This window comes from Cavia porcellus, unplaced genomic scaffold (genome assembly GCF_034190915.1).
Source record: "Cavia porcellus strain 051 isolate PalLab524CR breed Dunkin Hartley unplaced genomic scaffold, mCavPor4.1 scaffold_10, whole genome shotgun sequence".
Lineage (NCBI taxonomy): Eukaryota > Metazoa > Chordata > Mammalia > Rodentia > Caviidae > Cavia > Cavia porcellus.
Genome location: NW_026947493.1, coordinates 3,334,339 through 3,359,372, shown reverse-complemented (window position 1 = coordinate 3,359,372; position 25,034 = coordinate 3,334,339). Strand labels below are relative to the sequence as shown.

The window sequence follows — 25,034 nt, the reverse complement described above, 5'->3', positions numbered from 1 at the left end:
GAAGTTAATTCCATTTAGCTGCCTCCTGATAATAAGACTCCTCTCCCCACATCAGTAAGTTCAATTTCCTTCTTTTTTGTAAGTAATAAATTTATACATACTACAGGTGGATTACAATTATCTTTTTTTAAAAAATCACATACTACTTTGAAATCTAAGTTTAACAAAGTTTAGCTTTTAAAATAGTAAGCAATACATGCCATGCTATCCACAGAAAAAGTTATTAATTGGAATAAAACATAACATGGGTATATACAGAGATTAAACAGCTTTACTACAGCATTATTCAAATTGCATCCTTTGTGCAAAAGGCCTCAAGGCACAATCAATAAGTTAATAATTAAAATACATGAAATGGTAGCTGATAATAATCATCATAAAATTGTGTTAAAATAATGTTCAAGTGTTGACTTGTCAGAATAAGCCCATTAATAAAGACAGATTTTTTAAAACTATTCCTAGAAGGTCCATAAATTCAGTAATAACAGTAAGAGATTACAGTGAGAGACAGTGAATGCTTCACTTAACACGTTTTTGGAAATCATCTTGACTACAGTTTTGCAGTCCAAATATGAACCACAGAAATTTAATGCCTAAATTTACATGTCCTGAGGCAAAGTTTTACAAGAGATGAGGAAGCAAGAAGGGTAAAAAGTGTCCCAAAGTGCTGACACCCCTGAAATGCCAAAGACCAAGCTAGAGTTTGTGAGCAGACGTATCAGTATCATTATAGGAGGATGCGAAGCTCAAAGCCTGTGATGGAGGCTGAAGGATTTTGTGTATCATGATGCAAGAAGAAAAGGTCCACTGAAGTACATGCACCATCAGCAAACAGAAGGAACCAGACCTTCCCTTGAGGTTAGGAAAAATAGAACATTTCCTAGAAAAGGAAGATAAGGCTCCATGGGTCTCTTCTTGAATTACTTTGAGTGAGATCTTTATTATTTAGATGGTTATAGTTAATATACTAGTAAAAATAATTATGTCCTGGATTTATGTTTAATCAAATACATATTTTGGCTCACATGATTATGGAATCTGACAAGTCCCATGACAGGCTATCTGTAGGACAGAAATCCTGGGATGCCAGAAGTGTGCTCAGTCTAAAAAATCTCAGAAATAGGAAAGCTGATGGAATCATTCCCAGCCTGAAATATGATACTCAAGAACTCAGGGCTGCTGATACAAAAATCCCAGACCTCAAAGGCCAGAAAGCCTGGAGTTCCAGCCGAGGGTACCAGAAGAGTACCCCAGCTTCAGAGCAAGGGAGAACACCACCTTTCCTCCTAAGTCTGTCTTTTAGCCGGGGCCCCAGCTGACTAAAGAAAGCCTACCTGCCTCAGTCCACCTACTCTCAGGCCAACCTGATGGACTATTATAACTTATGTCTAGGGGGCTTCCGGAGTCTTATGCCCTCACAGGTGGAGTTTAGGGGAGTAACTGGATCACAGGTGTGGTACTGGGTTAATCCACTAATTGCTTTACAGGTGGGTGTGATGTTGGGAGGTAAAGCCTGGTGAAAAGGAATGGATCCAGAAAGAGATATTCCTTCTACTCCCTTATCCCACTCTGTTTTCTGTCCACTCTGGCATGGGCTGTTTTTCCTCTGCGATGCCACATGCCAGCCCTAGGGACAGAAACCTCTACAAACTGTGAGTCAGAATAAACCTAACCTCTTTTAAATTGTAGGTGTCAACTATTGTGCCCCAACAATAAGTAACTAAGACATAGACACATTTGGAATAAAGCTCTACTTACTAGTTCCCAGGACATTTCTTCACTCAGGTTGATACCTAAAATCAACCATTAGAGTCATTTTTTACCTTTCTTTGAGGTTTCTTCAGTGTAAAGTGATGAACACTGTTATTTGTTGACTGATATCCTGCTCAGACCTCACAAATAACACTATTAAGTCTGAAGTTCTTATGCAAAACTCAAGTTGTAGTTAAAATGCCATGTTGTTGCTCAAGCTTTGCTACTATACTTAAAACTACACTTAGGCACCACCTAGCATTCTCTATATTCTTCCAGAAAAGTTTTCTCCATAGTACATATCACCAAGTAATAAATCATGTAACTTTCTCTCTCTCCCCCACCAGAATACGAGCCACTAAGCATTGGTATTTCTGTCTACGCTGTTCACTGCTGTACTTCTAGTATCTAGAAGAGTACCTGGAATGTAGTAGAAACTCAATGAAAATGTGTTCAGTGGACAAATGAAATACTTTTTTTTTATACAGCTCCCTGGGAAAAAGATGGCTTAGGTCTGGTATCTCTATGGTAACACAAAAGAAAGATGATCATATTCTAGGGATCCCAAGTCAAAAAGCAACTCACTGGACTTCTCTGAGTGCCTCATCGATTTATCCTCCCATTCAAAAGTTTTAATCTGAGTGTTGTGTCTCCTTCTCTGAACCTATCTTTACTTAAAACACTTTATTTCACGAAAAAGTTGATGTTTTTATTAGCCCAAACAGTAAGCATCTGACTTCTCCATTAAAGAGGCATCCCCGCATCCCTCACCTGACTGTATCATGCTCTCTGAGTGAGCTGCACACAATGTTAACGGCACTTTAAAGCACAGTCATTCTCTGAGTGCCGACGACCGTGGACACTTATGTTTTCTTATTGCAAGGAGCAATGCAAATAAGATAGGTACAGAACAACTGTTTGGTTATTTCTAAAATAATATAAAATCCAACTTTAGAAGAAAACAAACTGGTTTAGAGTGATTTTCAAAAAAAAAAATTCAATTAAAGTGTATAGGGAAATGTAGTAGGATAATAAACACATAATGGATTGTTAAACAAAGACCAGAATATCATTTCCCATTCCTCAAGTCCTTGAGGTACTGAAGTTTAATAGTTTTGCAAAGATGAAAATCTGGAATCAGGAGGCTGGCCTATTTCAGGACTTAGACACCCAATTTATCCAGACAATTTATCACCAGGTCATAGCTAGGGAAGGCAAACTCCATGGAATCTTAAACTGGCACCTTCTTAAGAATCTATAAACTCTACTATTGTTTACCCATAAGAACACCTCACATACATACCAACAAAACTTTGACCCCCAATTTAAAAAGTTGGAAAAAATTTCATTTTCATGTATCATAATCTGCAAGACTTTACTGGCTTAGTGGTATTTATAAATGAATGATTAAAGTTGAAGTCTGGGTCTAGGGACTTATCTCAGTGACAGAGCACCTACCTAACATACATGAGGTTCTGAGTTCAATTTTCACCATCACACACATAAAGAGTTAGTCTCCTACTTTTCTTCTTATTTGCAGAATTTCTGAACCAAAAAGCATCTGAAGCAAATCATCAAAAGCAACTAGATTAAAATTAATTTTTAAAAGAAAAGTATTGGGCATAGAAAATAACGCTTGCTTTATCTTAATGGCAGACACAATCCAGCATATGGTTTAACTGAAAATTCAGTGAGCAAGTTTCTTGACTATTCATGACAGCAAGTCCAATTTGATCAAGTTAATGCGGACAACAAATGCGGCCGTGCTCACTTGCGAGCAGTGCAGCCTGTATAGAGGCAACTTTCCTAAATTAGCTTTCGGTTTGAACAAATGAGTCTGGCTGGCTGTGCACTGTCTTCATGAAGTGTGATGGGCTAGCACTGCTCCTCTCCAGGGGCCACAGTTGAACTCAGATAGGCCAACTGGGAGACAGTGGGGTTGAGATATGTGATAACATCTCTTCCAAGACCTGTGTGATTCTGGAGAAAATTCCTTTCCAGAACTCACTACAAAGCAGGTTACTCTGACCACAACCAGAATCTGACTGTGCTGTTACTTTCACAAGAATGTTTTATTCCTCGTTTTACAAGTCTTTCCCACCTGACCATTTAACTAGCACATCCCGCCATCATCCTCCATGTGAATGTGATCAGTAAATACTGAAGTCACGGGTGCCTCCACAAACAACTGGTCATTTCAGATCCTGACCGCATCGCCATTCTGTCTCTTGCTTTCTTCTCACCTTGTAGGGGAATGGGTCCCCTGTGTAGGGGTCCCCAGTAATATATAAATACTTAATTATTTTACTGTGCTATCTAGAATTTGTGTCCTAAATGATACAAAAGGCATGGAAATAAACCCTTAACACATGTACATCTCTACTATATATTAAAATATTTAGAAGATCTAGACACACAGTTCAATGGGGGAAAGCTTACCTAGTATGATATGTGAGGTCCCAGATTTGCACCCCAGCACCAGAAGGGGAACAAGAACCATTTAAAAACAACTTTGAATTCCAGGCCTATAGCAGGCTAAAGCAAGTAGACCTCAAGTCTGATGCTAACCTGAGCAACTCAGCAACCCTCTGCCTCAACACAAAAATTTTAAAATGTCTAGGAATGTAATTCAGTAGATAAAGTACCCCGAAATGTGATCCCCACTACTAAAAAATAAAAGTTTCTCAACAATAGTGACAAATAGTAAGCTGTTTTTGCAGGAAACACTTATATTCAACTTACTCTCAACGAAGGTTCATGTCTACAAGTTTATAAGTATATTGGGAAAAATGAGTAATTATAGAATGATACATTTATCAACATATAAAATTATTAATATTGTTCTAGTACTTTGTAAGATTATACAGTATTTCACAAACATGCTTAATTCATTGCAAACTTTCTGCAGACGTTATTATACTTCCACTTTAATGATGAGTTTATGGAAGCTCTGGTGACAAAGGCAGAACTCAGAACCTCTATTCTAAATCATGTTTCACAGGGGCAGCTTAGCAGCAGCCCAAATGATTCCTCCTCCTCTTTCCTTCTCCTTCCTTGCTCCTCCCTCTTCCATTCCTCTTCATGACAGCTAAGGGAGCCCCTGGGCTTGAAGTCTACCTACTTGGGTTCTCATCCAGGAAAGGTGGTCCACCACATTTCTGCCAGTAGAAAACACGTTAATTCTCCAGAAAAGGAGGCTGGTATCTTATGATGGTGTTGGTGAACAGAAAGTATACAGAGAAATTTAAAGCGAGTAAACTTTGAAAATTACTCACTGTTTGCAACAAAGAAGCAGCAGCAGCCAGAAGTGGAAACAGAATTATCAGATAAACTAAAGTAGAAGAGAGAAAACCACAGTCTGGGTTCCTGGTCACTAAAAGGAGAATCTCAAAAGTAAGAATGATGTCGTGTTTTCAGAACTGAGAATCTGTGCTTATAATAAACTCACAAATGATGTTCACATGGAGAACCACTCATCTTTTAAAAAAATCCTGACAATAAATACACTTCCAATACTACACCACATCAGCTGAACGTTTAATCCTTTGATAATTTAACATCAGCCTGCTCTGAGTCATGATGCAAAGCAGATTCTGGCACAAAAGATAAGCTTCTTAAACAGCGCTAAATGTTCCTTGACCCATTTACAGCAACATAAGAGTAGACATTAAATATGCTACCAACAAGGTCAGGAATTCCAGCTATATAAAATGTGCATGATCTATGTTATGCTTAATATCCAATACAGCACAGTGAAGAAATTTCAGAGTAATAACACAGTAGGAAATATGACTGAGAGGACACATTGCTTTGAGTTTATTAGATGAATTATCCTCTTAATTTAATTCTAGAGACTGAAGTGATTTAATGCCCAAGTTCCAAGTGAGATCAGGCTTTAGAGGTATGTTTTTTCATACTTTACATAAAGATTTGTTTAATTTAATCTCTTATACACAGTGAGGTTTTTTTCTCAGGTAGACTGATATGTAGATTATAATTGCAACTAAGAAAAGCATATATAAAGTTTATTATTAATATAACACATTATATTTGCATAAAGCATAGATGCAATTATTTCAGGAATCTTTAACATTACTAAGAAATACAATATCCAAAATTTCAGATATTCCGGTTGCTGCCAGAGTGGGGACAACCACACCCAAGCCCCTTTCCATTAGACTTTGAGAACCAGGCTCCTCATCAGGAGATGATCTCCACCTGGAAAGCAATGTCATGTGCCATGCACCAGCTGTTCCAGAGTGGAGACAGCCACACTGAAGCCTCTCTCTGTGAGTCAGTGCCATACCCAGACTGCGTGGAGGGAGAGATCCAGGCCTCACCAGGAAGTGATCCCAGCTGGGAAACCGTATCATTTTCATTGTTTTGCTGGGGTGGGTTTTATTCTCTTTTGTTTTGTTCGATTATGTTAAATCTGATGGCAGGAGCAGCTATTTGAAAGATAACAAGACATATTACAGAGCCCTTTTGGATTTACTAGTGGCTTGTTTTGAAGTCCTTTACTGCATTCACTGTTTTGGCTTTACTGTTCCTAGTCAATCCTGTTCTATTCAATTTTTACTATGTCTGAAAGTATCTGCAGCTATTTTGAAGACAACAAAAGGCATTATGGTAACTACTGTTGGTTTCATAAGATTCTGAAGTCCTGTATCACTTAAAGTGGTTATTTTTTATTGGTTTTATTCTCTGCTTCATTTTTCTTGGTTTTAGCCTCTTTAAAATAAAATTTTAAAAAAAATTCTTATAGAATTGTTCACAAATTCTAAGAATCCTATTGCAATATTCAAATGTTTCCAACCAGCACTGACAAGGATGAACTGAAAAGGGCTTTACTTTTAAACTTTTAATATATCATAAATATTCATACTAAACACAGTTAAGCCTAGAATGAAAACTCTGTATTATAAACCTAATACTTTGGGGCTGAAGTAGCAATTTGTTTGCTGTAAGATCATTCATAGCAATAGGATGTTCCCTTACAAATGGTTGGTGTTTTAATACTAACATCCCTTATTCTCTAGCAAAATACACAATTAAATAAAACAGTATTCAAACATAAAGTAAATTCAAAGAGAAATTTGGAAGCAGAGTTTTTTCCCCCCCTAGTGTACTGATCGGTCCATGGTTACATTCAGTACATGAGAGATTTAATTGCTTTTAAATGTATTTTATTTGTTCATGTTTGCTGTACATGATGCTTACATTCACCTGAAGGAGTAGATGCCTGTATGCAACACACCTTGATTCTTTTTATTTCCTTTCCCCTTCCCTCCCTCTTCCTCTAGATCTTCCTCTCCAATTTCTTCATGATGATGATGATGATGATTTCAGTTCATGTTTGTGACCCATGATTATACCCACTGTGGATACTTGGTACCTGTACACAACACATCTTAAACCTTTTCAAGTCTCCATCCCCTCCATTCCTCCCTCCACCTTCAGAGTCTGGGTTCCCTTACCACTTGCATGCTATCTCCCTATTTTCTTTTATCATCTTTTAAGTGACAGCAACCAAAGACAAAGCAAAGCCGAAACCAGCTACAAAACAGCTCAGGGAATGAACAGAGTGGAAACGCAAACAAATGTTTTATCTACTTTCCCATCATTTCTTGTTCATGGTGTATTTGTGTTTTTATTTTTATTTTTTTTTTTTCAGCACAAACTTCTGGAGAATATTTGTGTTTTTACTTCTCACTCTACTATTTAAAGCCATTCAATTCTTCAAATCCTGATTGATCGTCTCTAGAATGATTCATCCTAATAATTCGCTCTTCTCACATTACCTCAATGATACTTTCTCACCTAAGTCTTTTAGAGTACTATAAAAATGTCTTGTGTACTTCTTCCCTAACCATTCTACTCTATAAATAGTACCTAAAGCCAACTATATTCAATGCCTTTTAAGACTATTTTTAACTGAACGTTATTTGACAAATGTATAGCTTTTAAGTTAAAGAGAATATTATAATTTAGTATCCCTTAATTTCACTGTATAAGTTTACAATTGAGAAAAACATGACCATTTATTTATAGACTATATAACAACAGAACAGCAAAATGTCACAGTGATTTATAAATGTAATTAACAATCTTTTAGTCAAAATAACATATTTGACAGAGGCTTATGAAAATATAAGATGTTATATATCTACAAAACTAAAAATTACTGATTATAATACATAAATTTTGCACAGTGCTTATATTGCAAAATAAAAATCTTGAAGAAAAAAACAGGTTTTTAAAAAGTTGCAAAGTTGAACCCAGGGACACACCAGCCACCCCAGATGCACAGAGAAAGCAGGTCGGTGAACAGGGGTCCAGGCCACAAAGCCCAGGAGTGTGCGGCAGGGGCCCACGCAGACGTGGCACTGACTTTCCTTCCCTCTTCTTCATTCTGAGTTTACAGCTCAAACCAAGCTAAAATGTTAGCTTGACTTCTTTCTCTTTCTATTCCAAAACCACTCACTGCCTTTTCCTCCAACTTACAAATACTTACCAACTATAATTCTATGTGTCAGCCTGAATAGGCTGTGACGCACTCAGACATTTGGTGGAGCATTCCACTGTTAACCTAGGCATGAGTGTGGATCAAACGAGCGTCGGAGCTGGTGGCAGTAAAGCAGACTGCACCCCCAGCAAGGGTGTCTTATCTAGTCAGAAGGTCTCCTAGTAAAAAGCCTGGCCCTCCTACAAGAGAGTGGCTCCTCCTCCTTGACTGCCTCTACAGGAAATGTAACGCTTCTGAACCATGTGCCTGGCAGCCGTTGAACTGGAGTTATTTCATCCTAGTTGTCAGGCCTTTGACTTGGGGACTCAGGGGATGCACAGAGAAAAGACTATGTCAAGACAGCAATCTGTAAGCCAAGGAAAGCCTTGGGAGAAACTAACCTCACCAGGAGTTTTCAGATTTCTACTGAGTCAGCCCCTCGGGCTTTGGTGTTTTGTTTATGGTAACTCTAGCAAACAAACACACGACATAAGAAAGCATGTGTTGCCAGGGATATAGCTCAGCAGCACAAGTGCCTGCCTGGCATATAGGAGGTTGTAAGTTCAGTCCCCGGTACCAAAAAAAAAAGCATGTGTTATTAAAATGTACTTTGTAAATATTCTTTGTTTCATAATTAACCTTTTACATTAAAAAGCATGTCAAGAAACAAAAATATCTACATTGTAGTACAGTGTGATATAAAAGGGGCAAGAAATCATATTTCAAAATAAAATATTATTAGCATGACTAAAAAGAAAACAGAAGTAGGAACAAAAGATCTGAGAACCAAGGATAGATTTAAAAGCAATCAATCAGCTTTAAAAATAGTGGCTGATAACTAAAAGCACACTATGAAAGCTTCTATATAATGTAATACAAATATTTTAAATGGCTTTTACTTGAATTGTTCACAGTATCTCATCTTCAAAATGTTATGCATGTATATACATGTCTATGTATGCGGTCCTACAGAAACAACTCAGAAAGCAATTTCAGTCATACAATCCCCACCTACAGTTGCATGCCAACAAAGGAAAAGTTACCTTTTCTGAGCCTCTGTTTAGCACATACTGCTTCGCAACTTCTGTTTTGCCTAAACTACCTTGCAAATACATTTATCTTTTAGAATTCCCAGAAATGTGTTAAAAAAAACCAGACCTTTTAGACTTTTTGAGTGGGGAAGTGGAACAGGAGGTGGGAAAAAAGGGAGTGAGGATAAATGGGACTGAATATGATCAAGATGCATGCACATTTCCCAAAATGAACCTCATCACTCTGTACCACTAACAGGCTCTAATACAAATAAAAACATACACAGAGCCTTTAGTTTGCAGACCAGATTAAAATCTCAGTTAGTGCTCTGGTTTTCCAGAATTACCTTGTCAGGATCCATCTTCCCTCTGATGAACTCTCGCTTCCAGAACTGTAGAGCCTGCTCCAGCGTCAGGCCGATGCCCTTCAGGAAGAGCCCATACTGCATGCGGCCTCCGTGCCGGAGGTGGTGGTTCTCCCGCAAGGCCTTGTGCAGCTGGCGCATGCAGGGCGGGAAGGACGTGATTGAGAGCTGCGAGAGGAATAGCTTCTGGTTATCGGGAAGGCCCTGGGGACCCCATGAGAACTGTACAACTCTGACTCGGTCTAACTGAAATAATAAAACCATACATATTGCCGTGATTGTAGTTGGCCTTTTTCTTACCAGTATTTTTATATTGATTATATGTTAAGATGACTGTGTTTTCAATGTATGGGTTACATAAAATATTATTTCATAAATTATTTATAATTTTATAAATTATTACTGAAATTTACTTCACCTATCTCTTGTTTGAAAACCTTTTCTTGAGACAGCTATAGAAGCACATACAATTATAAGAAATAATAAAAAGAGCTATCATGTGCGCTGGTTGCCTTAAAAATAAAAGTTTACAAAACTATAGTATGTTATCATAATCTGAATCCTGACACTGCTGCAATTCACTAGTCTAAGACTTTCCCAGTTCACTCTTGCACCAGTCTCTGTGTGTCTGCTTTACTTACCTCCACATACATAGTTTGGTGACTAGAACATAATTGATAGGCTCAATATACATTCACCACATCAATCAATTACTATTTAACTGTGCCCCTCCATAGGACCTAACCAAGTTCGCACATGCTTGTGAGCAGGAAAGCATCTAGCTAGTGTTGGAATAGCATTAATTTCTAACTATTCATATAATCACAAATCATGAGGAAGAGAGGGGTAGTGGGGGAACAGGAGGGATTTTCACAGATGAAATAACTATTTAGAGGAAATTAAGAGATGACACAATCTTAACAAATTCTGAATCACTTGTATAAGGTAGATAATCCTACTGCTATTTCTACATATAAGAGTCCGTCAAAAAAAATGTAGTCATGCTTCAGCAGTTTGCTGTACTAAGCAGTTTCTGGAAGCCAATGGCCACCATTTTGAATGCGTCTTGTAATTATAAAAGCCAATTAACAATATGCCTTGCTCTTTACTTTAAAAGGGTATTTATTTGAATAAAAAATTATAGAAACCAAAGGCAACTTGTATTAATCTATGAAGTCTCAACAAATTTAGTGTTAAAATATTTATAGAAGTTTTTCTTTTCCCTACTGTATACACTTTTTTGGGAAAACTCCACATTTAACTGCAAGTACTAGATTATAATTTTTCAAATAGGAGACAAATCTGTTCATTCTGGTCTTCTAAACTTACTATAATTCTTATTTCCTGGCATTAAGATCTCAGATATTTTTAATTTACTATGAATAACTTGGAAACTTCTAAGTAAAGATTACTTTATGTATACATTATTTTTCATTTGTCCATAGAGTACAAACTTTATTAGAAATTAAAGAGAAATTCTAAAAATTAAAAGTATAACAAAATGTATTAGTGACATTCTAGCATGACAATTTATAACAGCTAAATATTGAAGAAGCCTTCTCTGCCCACCAACAGATGAATGAATAAGGAAAATGTAGCTGTTATACATGATGGAGTGCCACTATACCACAAGAATGATATAACCTTGAGGCATCTGTAGGAAAATAGATGCACCTTGATGCCATAATGTTAAGTGAAATAAATCAGATACACAAGCTTAAAAATTTCATGGTTTTGCTTAGATAAGAAAACAAAAAATATAAATAGAGAGCAAAATAAAAGATAATAGGAAGTAAAAAGACTTTTTTCAAACGGGAAGGGGAAAATGATATAGGGCAGGGTAGAGGAAACAAGGATTAAAACACAGGGAATATGAGTGCACTTGGAGACAGCCTCTTTCAAGAGGTTATTAAGGTTACACATGAGCGCATGATGTTGGAGCTAAGTGTGGTCAGTATTGTTACAAGAAGGTAAAGACATACCAGGGATGCACACACCCAGTGGAGTAGCCACATAGAGACACAAAGCAGCCGCCTATAAGGCAAGTGGCTGCCAAGAGAACTCAAACCTACTGCCAGCTTGCTCTCAGGAAGTCCAGCCTGCAGCTGAGAGAGAATACATCCGTGAATGGACACTACTTGAGTCACCAGTCTGTGATATTCTAGTCTAATCTGGAAAACTTACTCTTTACCACTTCCTATATCTCCTTTTCTAAATATATATGGTACTCAAATATAAACATCCACCATGTGGCTACTATTACTTAAAAGATTGACTTTGGAATAATTTACTGAATTGTGTTTTATTTACCTATAAGTAACTTTCTCATTAAGTCTGGTTTCCTTATGTTAAAAACAAATCGTATGCACAGGATGTGAGATTTTCTTTAAAAGTCATCAGGAAGCCACAAAATAACATTCTCTCCCATTTTATCACAAAAAAAAAATCTCTGAAGAAAATCTATATTTCCTCCATTAACAAAAGTCTGAGTAGAAGAAGATACAACACTTACCGAGTCTATCTGATCTAAAGAGATCTTCCCAGCATTTCCCTGTACGCTGAAATCTTGGCCCGTGTAGGAATGACTAAAAACAAACACAAACCATAATGAAATATCAAATAAGCCATCTGTAAAACACTCCTGATCACATAAAAAAAAAAATCTAAACAATATTTAGCAGTAAGATGGTCAAGTATTTTAAAAATATTTAATAAAATGCATTTAAATAACATCTAAAAATAAGACCAAACCACAGTGACAGCCTGAATCTCCTGACTTCTGGCCTAGGAAGCTACTTTTGTTTCTTGAAAGCATAATCCAAACTGCTGTTACTATTAAGCCTCTGCTAATTATCCATCATCAATGGTAGAGTGGCAGAGCAAAAAGAAAAAGATTTAAATCAGAAGCCATCACCTCTCAGTCAGTCCGTGGGCAAGTTACTTAGGCTCAGTTGACCTTGGTGGTGCACACTGGCAATTCCAGCACTTGGGAGGCTCAAGCAGGAAGATCACTAGGAGTCAGAGGCCTGCTTGGCCCATATAGTGAACTCAAAACCAGACTGGATTATACAGGTAAACATTTTGCATCCTATGTTCTTTATCTGTCAAATGTGTGAAACACCTGCTTTCAATGTTGCAGTAAGTCTGAACTGAAATAATTTGCTTCAATGATCTGCTATATAATAATCACTATTTATTAAAGTAACACTGGAATAGCACTTATCAATATGCAGAGTCTTCATCTATACTCTCTAATTAGACTCTTACAATTATTCCCCAAAAAGTATCTTAGTTAACATTTAACAAACAAGGTCATGGAGGCTCACAGGGGTTAGAAATCTGTCCAGATCACAAGGGAAGACAGCAGTGGTGTGGCAGGACTGAAACTTCTGACCCTTGATTCCCTGCTCCTCTGTGCCACGCCATCATCTACTATTTGACAACACTTATGTGGTATTGTTTACAAATCCAGAAACAGATCTTGGTATGTGATATCTAAAGCCATCCATCCACCTTGGTAATTTTACACTTTCTTGATGAAATACACTAACCATGCTCAACTCCATAAATGGTTAAAGCACATTTAGGAAAACCAGCTGCTAGGAAAGTATGCACAGTCGATCGGCTGCTGCAGACACAACTGAAGGAAATCCTGGAGCGAGACATGATCATCAAGAGTTCTGGACTCTACTCAATGTGGACTGTCTCTGCAGAACCATGCTAACCCTCAGGGGTCCTGAGAGAGGAGAACATGCCCAGTCCGTTCGCTGGTTAAAGAAAGGGTATGGACAATGAGGTGTGTGACAGTGACTGGATGTGCTACTGCAGGGCGGGCACTCTGCTGCTGGCTCAGACTTCCCTTCCGTGGGCCTCCTCCCAGCAGCTGAAACAAGCCTGAGAATGTCACCGAGCACGACAAGAGTGTAGAAGCAGGCAGAGGGTGGCCAGAATGCGATGCCCCAAAATGTGAAGGACTTCAGGCAGTTTAAGAAGTAGGTATGGGAAAGCTCACTGACCTCCCCTTGTTTGCCAAAATGCAAGACATAAATCACACAGAGAATGGTATCCTGCCTGCCTCCTGCCAAGGGGAACAAAGGTGAAGCACTGAACCCCACACTGTCATCATTGGAGACCACACCAGAAAACCCAATCAGATCTGGGCCTCGCTGAGCAGCCTTTCTGGTCACTCATGTGCCTTGCCACAGATTGCTGCCCACACAGCCCAAGTCTTTTTCCTTTCTCTTGGCTTTGCTCTAAAAATTCACTGTCCTTTGTTGAAGTTGTGATAAAAGCTGGAACTCAAACTCATCCATCTCTGAAAGTCTCCCATAAATACGTGAAATACACATTTTAACAAATTTGTCTCATTAAAAAATCATTCTTTCCCTAAAACCCCATACCCTAAAACACATCTCCTCATCCCTTATGTTCATTTCTCCCCCAAGTAGCAAATTTTTGTCAGTAAGTGCATCATTTGATTAATGGAATCACTAATCTTACTAGTGGGACAGGCTGGGCACCCTCATGGGAAATAGTAGGGGTTCTCAGGCCCTCATTTGCACCTTTCCCAGTGATGGTGACCATGTGCACACTTTTCACTGCCTTCCTTCCTGAGCATGCAGGGTGCTCCCTCACCCCTACTCCCACCACCACAGCAACGGCTGTAAGGCGTGCCAGGGCAGCAGGGGTGCCTCGGCATCTCCAGCCACGGAAACAGCAAGAGTCCCCTAAAACCTGAGGAAGAGATCCCCAAATCCGGCCATACTCGTGGCCCATGGACATTTAGCAACCCCGGGTCCACCCCAGCAAAGCTGCAGAGATGAGGCGGGTTGTCGTGTTCGTAGGCAGGCAGGTTGCCGTGTTCACGGGTAGGCGGGTTGTTGTGTTCACAGGCTGGCGTGCTGTCCAGCAGACCCGTGAGTCCATCAGCTAACTCCTCTTCATGGTGAAACCCACAGCCTAGCTCCTCTTTTTTATCAGTTAAAGCTTTCACCTATGAATTGGTGCTGCCAAGGCAGTTCTGATTTCCCTTTTCACTGAAGCAACTTCCTCCTCATGTCCAGTATCAGTGCCACTGAAGTACCCAAACTCACACTAAGTTAAACCAATGATTATAATTGCACTTCAGTGTTTTACATCTTCACACAGAGCATAACCAGAGAACTGCCTCAGTGAATCCAAAGAATACTGCGCAAACCTTTCACTTTCCAATGGATCTCATAGTGCAGCAAAGAGCCACCATGGAGCCTCAGAAAGAGCAACAGCCCAGCAGCCTGGAAACTGATCCCATTCTTGGATCATATATCAGTAGTTACACACACAGGGTTGTTATCCTTGAATCTGGATGTCCCCCCAAAGCCTCATCTAGTCATGGGGCAGGCTTCCACAATCTGTGATTGATTCATGGCCCAATGCTGGGGTTATGAATGTATTACGCCCACCCCAGGGTGGGTGGCCTACATACAATATAAGGGTCAGAAAGCCTTCTCTCCATGTTCCTCCCTTTTTGCTCTTGTTGCTTTTGCTGTTTGCCACCTCCTTGAATGGTTGCCATTTGCCATGTGCCACTCTTTGGAGCCAGTTGAGTAAGGACTGAAATCTCCACAAACTGGAAGGCAAATAAACTTCATTCCTTCATTTTGGGTGTCGGGCATTTTGTCTCAGCAACAAGAGAAAAGTAGCCAACACACAATTTGGTACTCTGGTATACTCTATTGCACAGAGAATTTACAGTCTTCACCAGCAAGTGTAAAAATAACAGGATAGTAAGGGAGACTACAGCATGATGACACACAAGTATTATTACCTAGCTGGGAGGTACCAGGTCATGCCCATGACCTCCTTCATTTTCATGTCTTAGTCTAGAAACCGAAGATTACAATTATATAACACAATTGTTTACAGCAAAAAGACTGGCAAATACAAAAGTGCTGGCAAATATCTATAATGCTATCACTCAGGAGGCTGAGTCAGGAAGACTCCTGTGAGTTTAGGACTAGCTTGAGTTATAAAGCAAGACTCTCTCAAAACCAAATCAAATCAAAACTAAACACAAGCCCCTCTAAGTGGCAGACTGATATGGAAGCATATAATAGCTATTAAAGCAGCCAAATGAATATTATATAACAAGGAAGTTGCTCTGAGCCCTGACTAATGCAGTATATTAAGTACAAAAAGGAGAGACAAATGACAAGCTTATTTGCCTAAATGATATAAATACTTGTCTAAATGCTTGTTTCTCAACTCTGTAATAGACAAAAGGGATAAATCAAGAAAAAAAGTAAAAAAAAAAAAAAACAATAAAATGGTATAAAGAACTACAGAGAGTATAATTATATAAACATCAAATTTCTAAAAATATTATTAATAGAAAGTAAGCCAGCAGCCCAGGGTGACACGCATGGTGGGTGGGGGCAGGGACAGGATAATAAAAATGAAGTTTCAGTTAGGCTTTACTTACAATAAGGATTCAATTTAAATTACAAACAGGATTTCTCTTCCATTCATCTATGATCAGAAGAGCTTGCTTATGTCTTGAGTAACAAGCATCATAGCTATTTAACATACTTGTCCTATTCAGATGTAGCGAAAGGGTAGAGTGGGAACTGTCAAATACAGCACAAAACAAAGGCAGATCATGAAAAGCCTTAGGTTCTATGCTCTGTAGGCAATGAAAATGCATGAAAATGTTTGAGGCAGGAACTGATGTAATAAGGCTTACAGTGAAGAAAGCATGGAGAAACAACCAGGAGAGCACCTAGGAACAGAAAGCCAAGCAGAAGCAGATTTTAGGCAATATTCTATTCCGCCAAAAAATGCTGCAGTGGCAACTGTGACTTAGGGGACTTTCTGCACAACAACGGGTATGAACTGACAGAGGAGTATAGAAGTCCAGAATGACATAGAAGTCTCCAACTGAAGGGACAGTGCTTCTAAGTAAGGAAAACAGTTCAGAAATAAACTTTCAAAGAACTCAAATATAATCTGAAATAATAAATATCTATTTAGTCATTTGAATGCCCTCAAGAGGAGCATTCTAATAATAACCATTGAGAGAATCTCAAAAATCAAGAAGAAAAAGGAACAAATAATGGTGCCATAAAAAATTAAAGTCCTTAAACACAATCCATGTGAGCTCATGAAAGGACCTCTGGTTTTTACTTGGAAGTGCCAAGGGGCATTTGTGAACGAAGCTCCTATCTGTCAGGTACCCCAGAAAAGCGAAGCACCTCTCTGCTGTGGCTAGAACACAGGGCTGCAGCCTCATACCACGCTGCTTCCACACAGATGCAGGCACTACACCAATGAACTGCTGAGGTAGATTCTCATTTCATAATGTTAAAAATAAAAACTTCATGAATGAATATTTTTTGGCAATTATTATACTGGAGAAGCAGAAATGGTAACGGCAAACCTTAATAACAATATATAATTTCTAATTTTAATACACACATGCAAACCCACCACAAAATACTTTTTTCTGTCCATTCATGATCACAGCTTCACTCTAGGGAACACTGTCACCAATAGGTTAGGTCCTGCTGTGCAGTGTAAAGGGGTGGGAATAAGAGGGACTAGTCAAGCACCTGGCATCTTGGATATCTGGGTCTTCCCTGAACTCTATGCCCTTCCCCATGATGATCCTGCATCTGCTATTTCTACATCTCTCTGGGTGAGCTGCTCCTCTCTGGCTTTCTGCCTCAAACAAACTCTGCTGTGCCTTTCTAATTGTCTCGACCACCCATGGATCTAGCTGAGGGCCTGGTGGCCCTGGGGTAGGGCCCTTCTGTTTGGAATTCAGCAGTGTCTGGGAGCCAGTGGGAGGAAACTCACCTGGGCTCCAGGCTCAGCGTTTTCAGTGGGCTCTGGGATAGATCCTGCAGAACAAGTTCTCTGTGGCGTGTGGTGAATGGGCAGCAGGCAGGGTACCAAACACGCACAGAGCCTGGGGGAGCAGAGGTCCTCACCTAAACTGTTCCAAGGTCTCTTCTCCATCCCAGATCATGCTGGTCACATTGAATGACCCTACCCCTCACTGTCCTATGGATCAGTCAATCTCTGGTTCCACATCCCTATCCAGGGCCGTGCCTTGTTCCTGTCTGTCGCATTTGTCAATCCTAACTCAGCAGCCCCCTCTGAGAGATCCTGTGTCCCATACCAGCCTTAGTGCCATCAACTGAAGGGCCCTCTGCAGGGAGTATCTAGTTCCCTGAGGTCTGCCCACCCACAAGCAGAGGCCTGGCACTGGGAGGTAACGGCTAGACCAGGATCTGGTAGAGGCCTGCTTCTCCCTCTCAACATTCTGAATGCTGGAATTTATCTGGTAGGCAGCGTCTACTTAAGTTGCTTCCTGGTATGAGGTTTTTGCTCACCTACATCTGTATGTCTTGATGAGTATCTTTTGAGTTACTCGTGTATGCTGCTTCCTCTAGCCCACCATAGAGCAAAAACAAACAAAACTCTACTCCTAACCTTCCATAAAAGAACAAAGTGAGATGCATTATATATGTCATTTCTTCTGAATACAACAGACCAAAAACATGGGTCATAAGGTTACAATTATCTACCAGTACTGCTTTTCCAAATATAAAGAGAAATGTTTGATTACTAATGAGAGAATCTTAAAGTTCCAGGATTTGGTCTCTTTGATTTTTGGCTTAGCCAAGTATCTGCCACAAGTATAAAAGGCAAAAAACAATCCAAACTAAGCACCAGCGTGTTCATTTGAACTGTTAGCAATGGGTGATAAGTGCTAGGAATTACATGGAAATCGCAATTATATAGAAACTTGCACTTTCTGTACATTATTTATCTTTTATTTGCTAGAGCATCCACTAAAAGGCATAAAGGTTGAAATGTCACAGAGCTTTCTTAAGTTATAAAAAAGCAGTGAAAACAGTAATGATGTGGTTCAGTGAGTATTCAATTACATTAGAATACTATCTGAAGACACTGGGTTGTAAAAGGAAATGTTTTACACTAAAATGTAACACTTTCCCCACTGCACCAGCAAAATAAATACCATCACTGCCCACACACAACCAACTACGTGCATAAAACCCAGGATGAACTTTTTAAAAATGTCATTAGATTGTCAGACTCCTGTGAAAGACCTTTTCTATTTTGTTTTCCTATATGCTAATTGTTAGTCTCACCTGGATATATGGTAATAGACTGTGACTACCAAAACAACAATGACCCTAGTCAGAGTCCCTTATCATCTGCCACTCTCCCAGCATCACTTAGGCAGCACTTGTTAACCAAGTAACAGTCCAAGTAGCTAAGGATCCAAAAAGTACAATGTGATAACTGCCACAAGAATTTTCAAAACAAACACTGCAGGCCCACAGTAAGTCTCTTCTCAGTGCAGGATGGATGAAGGTAAGTACTATGCAGTGTTAAAGGAAATGAACAACCCAGGTTGATACTCAGCTTTGGCAACACAGACGGCAGGATTCTGGGGTGTCAGCAGAATTCTGCCCATGTGGCTGACAATGGATCGGGGTTGGACAAAGAAGTCTGCTAAACCAAAGGGAGAGGTGACCCTTAAGGGGACAGGTACAAAGCCTAGGAGGCAGGAAGATTACCATTAATGGGAATGAATGAAAGGATAAGAGACTGTAGTGAGAAAACAATTTAAGTTTTGAGGCATAGAAGTAGGAGATGATCACACACACACCAAAAAACAAAACCCTGAGATTTTGCTTTAGTATTTTTTGCATTTATAGTTTAACAATTCTACATGCATTAAAACAATTCCAAAATTTTGACCAGGTTCATAAAAAATGTAATTTGAGATAAAGAAATTTAGATTTTAGAGTAAGCATGTGATAAAGAAGTAGCATTTTGGAAGAAGTCTGTTTTTTCCACAGGATCCACAGGGTGAGCACTTACCTGATGAATGGGCAGAAAGAGATATGCAAAGCCAAGACAATTTTAGTTGAAGAGGTTAATCTAGACAAAGATACAAGCATAGGCAAAAAGGGCAAAAATAAATTAAAATGGGAAGGAGATTGGGTAGGTCCTGACATGTAGGTCTCTAAACAAAAACGATCTAAAAACAAGACTTAAATCTTATTTCCTTTTTAATAACATAAAGTCTTCATTTTGATAAAAATTTGAGACTTCGTAGAGATTTAAAAAGCTAAACCTGGCATGACGGCATACACCCTTTGGCAGGTTGTGGCTGCAGAAGTGCAAGTGCCAGCCCAGTCTAATAACGAAGCAGCTTAGCAAAATCCTGTCTCAAATAAAAGCAGTTTAAAAGGCCAGGGATGCAGATCAGTGTACTTCAATTCCTAGTACCAAAAGTAAGTAAATATATAAATAAACTAGAAGTATGCACAAATAGTATTTTCTAAGGAAAAAATTGTGTAATTGCTCATAATAAACTCTCTACTTAGACAAAAGTGATTCAGTGGTTTGCTGTTGTTGTTTGTGGTGACAGTTATAAATTATCAAATACACAATGAGATACACAAAATATTCGAAAGCTCCCTACTGTAGCACTTGTTTCACAAACTTATATATAATTTAACTAGAACTTAGGTCACATCTGAGGAAGTTTCTCCTGCCATGTTATCTTACAGTAGGGGTAAGCATGGCTAGTTTTTCTAACACAGCTTTAAAACATGGTAAAGACTAAAGCTTAATAGTTTTAATAATTTAAACCTGAAAGGACAAAGGAAAACTTTCAAAATACCCTAAATACACATGTATTTATGTAATCCTATTTACATGGCTTTTTAGTCCAATCAAAACAACCCATTATTGGTGGATAAGAAGGCTGAAGGGTAACTGTGACAGAGGCATAATTTATCACATTCACAATGAGCTAGAGTTTTCCAAAAAGATAACTTATAGAAGAAAAGCACTGCGGACATATGAACAGATAAATCTGACACATATATCTACATACAGCCGATCAGTGAATCCTAAGTTGAAGGCAGACCTACTCCCAGACCTTGAAAAAACAACTGAAATTTAAGTCCTGGTCGATGCCATGCAAATATCAATATGAACATTTAAGCATTCAACAGGGAACTGTTTTTGAGTGTTGAAACTGAGAGCTGAAAACAAAAAGTAAAAATTATACTGTGAGCCTCACAACGAGATCAACTGGTTAAGGAAAAAAATAAAATAAACCTTTTAACGCTGCAGCACTGATTGCACACAACGGATCATCACACCTCAGCTCCAAGAGGTGGTATTCAAGAGCTCCACTACTGTGACATAATGCCACAAGGCATAGCTGACAAAATGAGGGGGCAATCACCTTTCAAGGGTGATTATGTTTTCAATCATTTTCTCTATTTCAGACTACTGACCAAGACTTGAGGGAATAAACAGAAGTAGTGACAGGATCAAAGCAGTTGAGTTCAGTGCAACTCTTCTTCATTGGGACATTTTTTTTTTTTTTTTGTACTAGGGATCTGAACACCCACAATGGCACTTGCTACACTGCTGAGCTAAATCCTCTGCATTCCTTGGTAATTCTTTCAACCCCAGTTTGCCCAAGGCAATCAAAGAGGCAGAAATAAACAAGGGAGGAAGCCAGGGAGTGACTAAGCACAGATTCAGAAGCCAAGTCATGGATCTGCATTCCTTTACCATCTGTGTGACTTCTGCAAAAACCTCTTAATTATGTTCACACAGAGATTATAAAAACGATCACAAAAGCACTGCAATCTAGCAGTACTATATGGGTCACACTGAGCTGTACATAGCATTTATCAATAGAGTTCTCACTCAAATTGTAATAATCATCATCTTCATCATCCATCATCAACATCCAGGCCTAAACTTACTACTCTTAAATGCATCTTGGTTGCTGTTTTTCTATTTATCCTTGATTCATCAATGTCTTCTGAATACTAAAGAAAAATAATGTTTTACCAATCTTTTTTCTACATATAAAACATGGAAGTCTAAAGTAGGAGAATGTAGATTTCATTGAATACCTAACAGCTGATTTTGGCATCTATCATTATAGTGTCTCCCTACCCTTTCAAGAAGTTTCTAAAACGCAAAAATTCAACCCCAAATACTGGAGATTTAAATGGAATTCAGTTTTGTAGTACTGTACTGTTCAGTGCAATATCCACCAGCCAAATGTGACTACTGAGCACTTGGAATGTACTCCAGTCTAAACTAAGTATACTGTATGCACTGAGTTTCAAAAACTTCTTGTGAAAAAACAATATAAAACGTCACTAATAATTTGTTACATCAAGGGTTGGGCATGTGGCTCTGCGGTAGAGGATTTGATAACACTCAAGACACTGAGTTCAATCCCCAGCTCCATAAAAAAACAGCTATGAGGGAAGTAAGAAGATGTGACATGAGTGTGCCATTCACCCATGATGAATATAATTATTATGTAGCACAGAGCCAGAGGCAGCCATGCGACACGGGAAGAGAACCAAGAAGAAACTAACCCCCCTTCCTGTGAACTGAAAGCAGTTATGGGCTGGAACAACCCCTTCCTCTGAGCCAACAGCAGCCATAACAGCTGCTGTTGGGAAGAGAACCAAGAAGAAGCTAACACCTTTCTGTGAATAACTAAAGGAGGATCTCCTTCTGAAGGTGGTACCATTAACTCCCTATTATCTTGTTTAAAGTCCTGTGTCATTTTCATTGTTTCACTTGGTTGGGATTTATTCTGTTGTGTTGTTTTGTTTGATCTTATTATATCTAATGGTGTGAGCAACTATTTTGAAGATAACAAAATACAGCATGGTAGTCATTGTTGATATCCTGTTAGCTTGTCCTGCAGTTCGTATTGCTTTCATTGTCTTGTTTTGATTGGTTTTATCCTGTTCTGTTTTGTTTGATTTTATTATGTCTGATGGTATGAGGCAGCTGTTTTGAAGTTAACAAAAGGCATTAAGATAGCCATTGCTGATTTCCTATTACCTTATTTTGAAGTGTTGTATCACTTTCACTGTTTTGTTCTGATTGGCATTATCCTGTTTTATTTTGTTTGGTTTTATCTCTTGGAAATAAAAAAATCACTACGTACCAATAAACATTAAAATTTAAAAAAATAAAAATTGTGAGGGTTTAAAAATTATCATATCAATTATGGATTAAATGATAATCTTAGAGGTTAATAAGATGTGCAAATAAAATTAATTTCACTTGGGCAATTTAAAAGCCAGATATGGGTCGTGTTTATTTTCATATTTCTACTCAAAAGCATTGCTATAGGACTGAAACAGATTAAAAAAAAAAAGTAAAGATAGAAAGGAAACAAGGAAATTCAGTTTTGTCTCTCTTATTACCTAATACTTCAGAGCAGGCCCTTGCTGGGCTCTGCAGGTAGGCATGCTAACTGCTCAAGGAGAGTCTGATTATAGGACTTGTTAGTCATGAATTTACCGAGTCTATCTCAGCTGCCTTCAGACTGAGGACACCAAGATCAGAGTAACTACAGTAATTTTCTTGACTCTCAATTTGCAGCATTCCCAATGTCTAGTTCTAGTCCGTATGACACAGTAAGCCTCTCTAGTTACTGTAGTTGGGGACTTTTCTGTCTCCTCCCATCTATGAGTAACTCTGACTGTCCAATCCTTGCAGTGGTACATCCTGAAATTCTTATCCTGTGATGTGAATTAAGAACATACTCAGCAAGCTGTGTTGAGTTGTCCATCTCCTCTTTAGGGTAGCTCTTTGGACCCCATTTGGTGGACTCCATATGGTAAACCCCATGCAGTGACAAAGAAGACAGAACAATATGAGACAATAAAATAATTCTCTGGAGCGCTGGGTACCACTGTAGAACCATTATCTAACCTTACTCAGACCTCTATTTGCCAAATTAATTTCTGCCAGTCATGAGCAAGGAATAAAGTGCAAGTAAATGAAATACTGAAATGAAATATCTTAAGTCTACTGCTAATGTGTTTGCTTTTACATTTTACCTGGGAATCAAGGATTTACACTTTAGCCATAGTTCGTCATTTATACTATTAGGAAAGCAATCTTGAATTCTGACTAACATAGAATGTAATCTAAATGGTTTCTTTGGGAAAAAATTAACCTATAACCCATTTCTATTTGAGAGTCGTTGGGCCTCCTTCAAATACCTCAACATTTAATTGTACCTGTCTTTTATTCTCTTTCTTAAGAAGCCATACTAGGTAGGATACAAATGTAGATTACAAGGTCATAAAGTAAGCCATAGTGAAAAGAATTCTTGTACTATTCTTTAGGAGTGTCTCTCTGTGCTCCCTCCTCACCAACAAACAGAGATTCTGACATTTATAAAACAATAATATATGAAATATATTTTCCTTCTTGTCAAGCATTTTCCCAGTATTCTTGAACCCAAAAAGGTTAACACTATTTATTCCTTTCTGTTTGGTAGGCTATAGGCTTACCATGTATTTTAACTGATATGAAAGAAAAAGTACTAAGAAAAGCATCAAAAATAATCAAAACTTATCTCTGCATCAAGGAAATGTATTTATCTTGGACCATTAATATATCTTTCAAAATAAACTGTAATCTCCTACATCAGTCTATAAAAATACACATTCCAGTAGAACCTTTTCATATAAAGCTAGGTATAAACACAAATATAAAAACAATTTCAGGAGTAAAACAAAGCCCTCTGTACATCACCCATACAGTCACCTTGCAATCACAGATTTACCACTTTGGACATGGTGTGAGAGCGGGGGGATTCTGTCTACATAAGCTTGGTCACTCAAGACATTCAGACAGCACAGTCCCAAGTCTGCATTTGTTGGGTGAGTAGGACATCATGGGACCCAAATCTACAATATACCATTTCCCACCATGAAGGATACACAGAAAAATTCCCTCAGCTGTGCTACCACTGGAATGAAATGAGTTTCTCTTCACAGCCAAATCCATAGTAAATGGTAAATGTGTTAGCCCAGGTGATTTTCCCTGCAGTTATTCCAAATGAGAACACAATCAATAAAATTCTGCTTTAAATTGTACATAAACTCTTTTTCCACAAGCATGAATTTAACTCAATTTTGTTTTTTAAGTAATCTCCCCCAGAAAACTACTTACAGACAATAAGCAGTACAAAGATCTATATTTCTGTATAACTGGGAGAAACTCTAGGATTCCAGAAAACTCCCCCAGCCAATAACCATCGGCATCACATGGGCTGCCCTAACAGGTATGAACTGTAAGTTGTTCTGCTATTTTGTTTCCTTACTTTCGGTTGGCTTCATCTTTCCCATGTGGTCCATACTTTTCTACTTATTTTAATTTATAACCATAATACTCCAATGACTGCAACAGAATTAAAGGTTGCACTTTGTGTTTCTATCAAAAAATATCTACACAGTACCTTACATTTGTAAAAAATCATTGAACTGTATGTACCCTTAAAGTGAGAGG

General features: G+C 38.5%; 1 protein-coding gene across 2 annotated transcripts in view; it reads right to left on the bottom strand.

Annotated features, from left to right (window-relative positions):
* The window catches only part of Prim2 (DNA primase subunit 2), a 280,470-nt gene that overhangs the window by 73,351 nt on the left and 182,085 nt on the right, over window positions 1–25,034 (bottom strand). For both annotated transcript variants that reach the window (XR_010050019.1, XM_063256921.1), the window contains 2 exons: window positions 12,166–12,238; window positions 9,636–9,821 (listed from right to left, as the gene is read on the bottom strand). Coding sequence is in view for 1 of the 2 variants with exons in the window: in XM_063256921.1 (XP_063112991.1) it covers window positions 9,636–9,821; window positions 12,166–12,238 (259 nt within the window). In the remaining variant the exon portion in view is untranslated. The remainder of the gene's footprint in view (window positions 1–9,635; window positions 9,822–12,165; window positions 12,239–25,034) is intronic.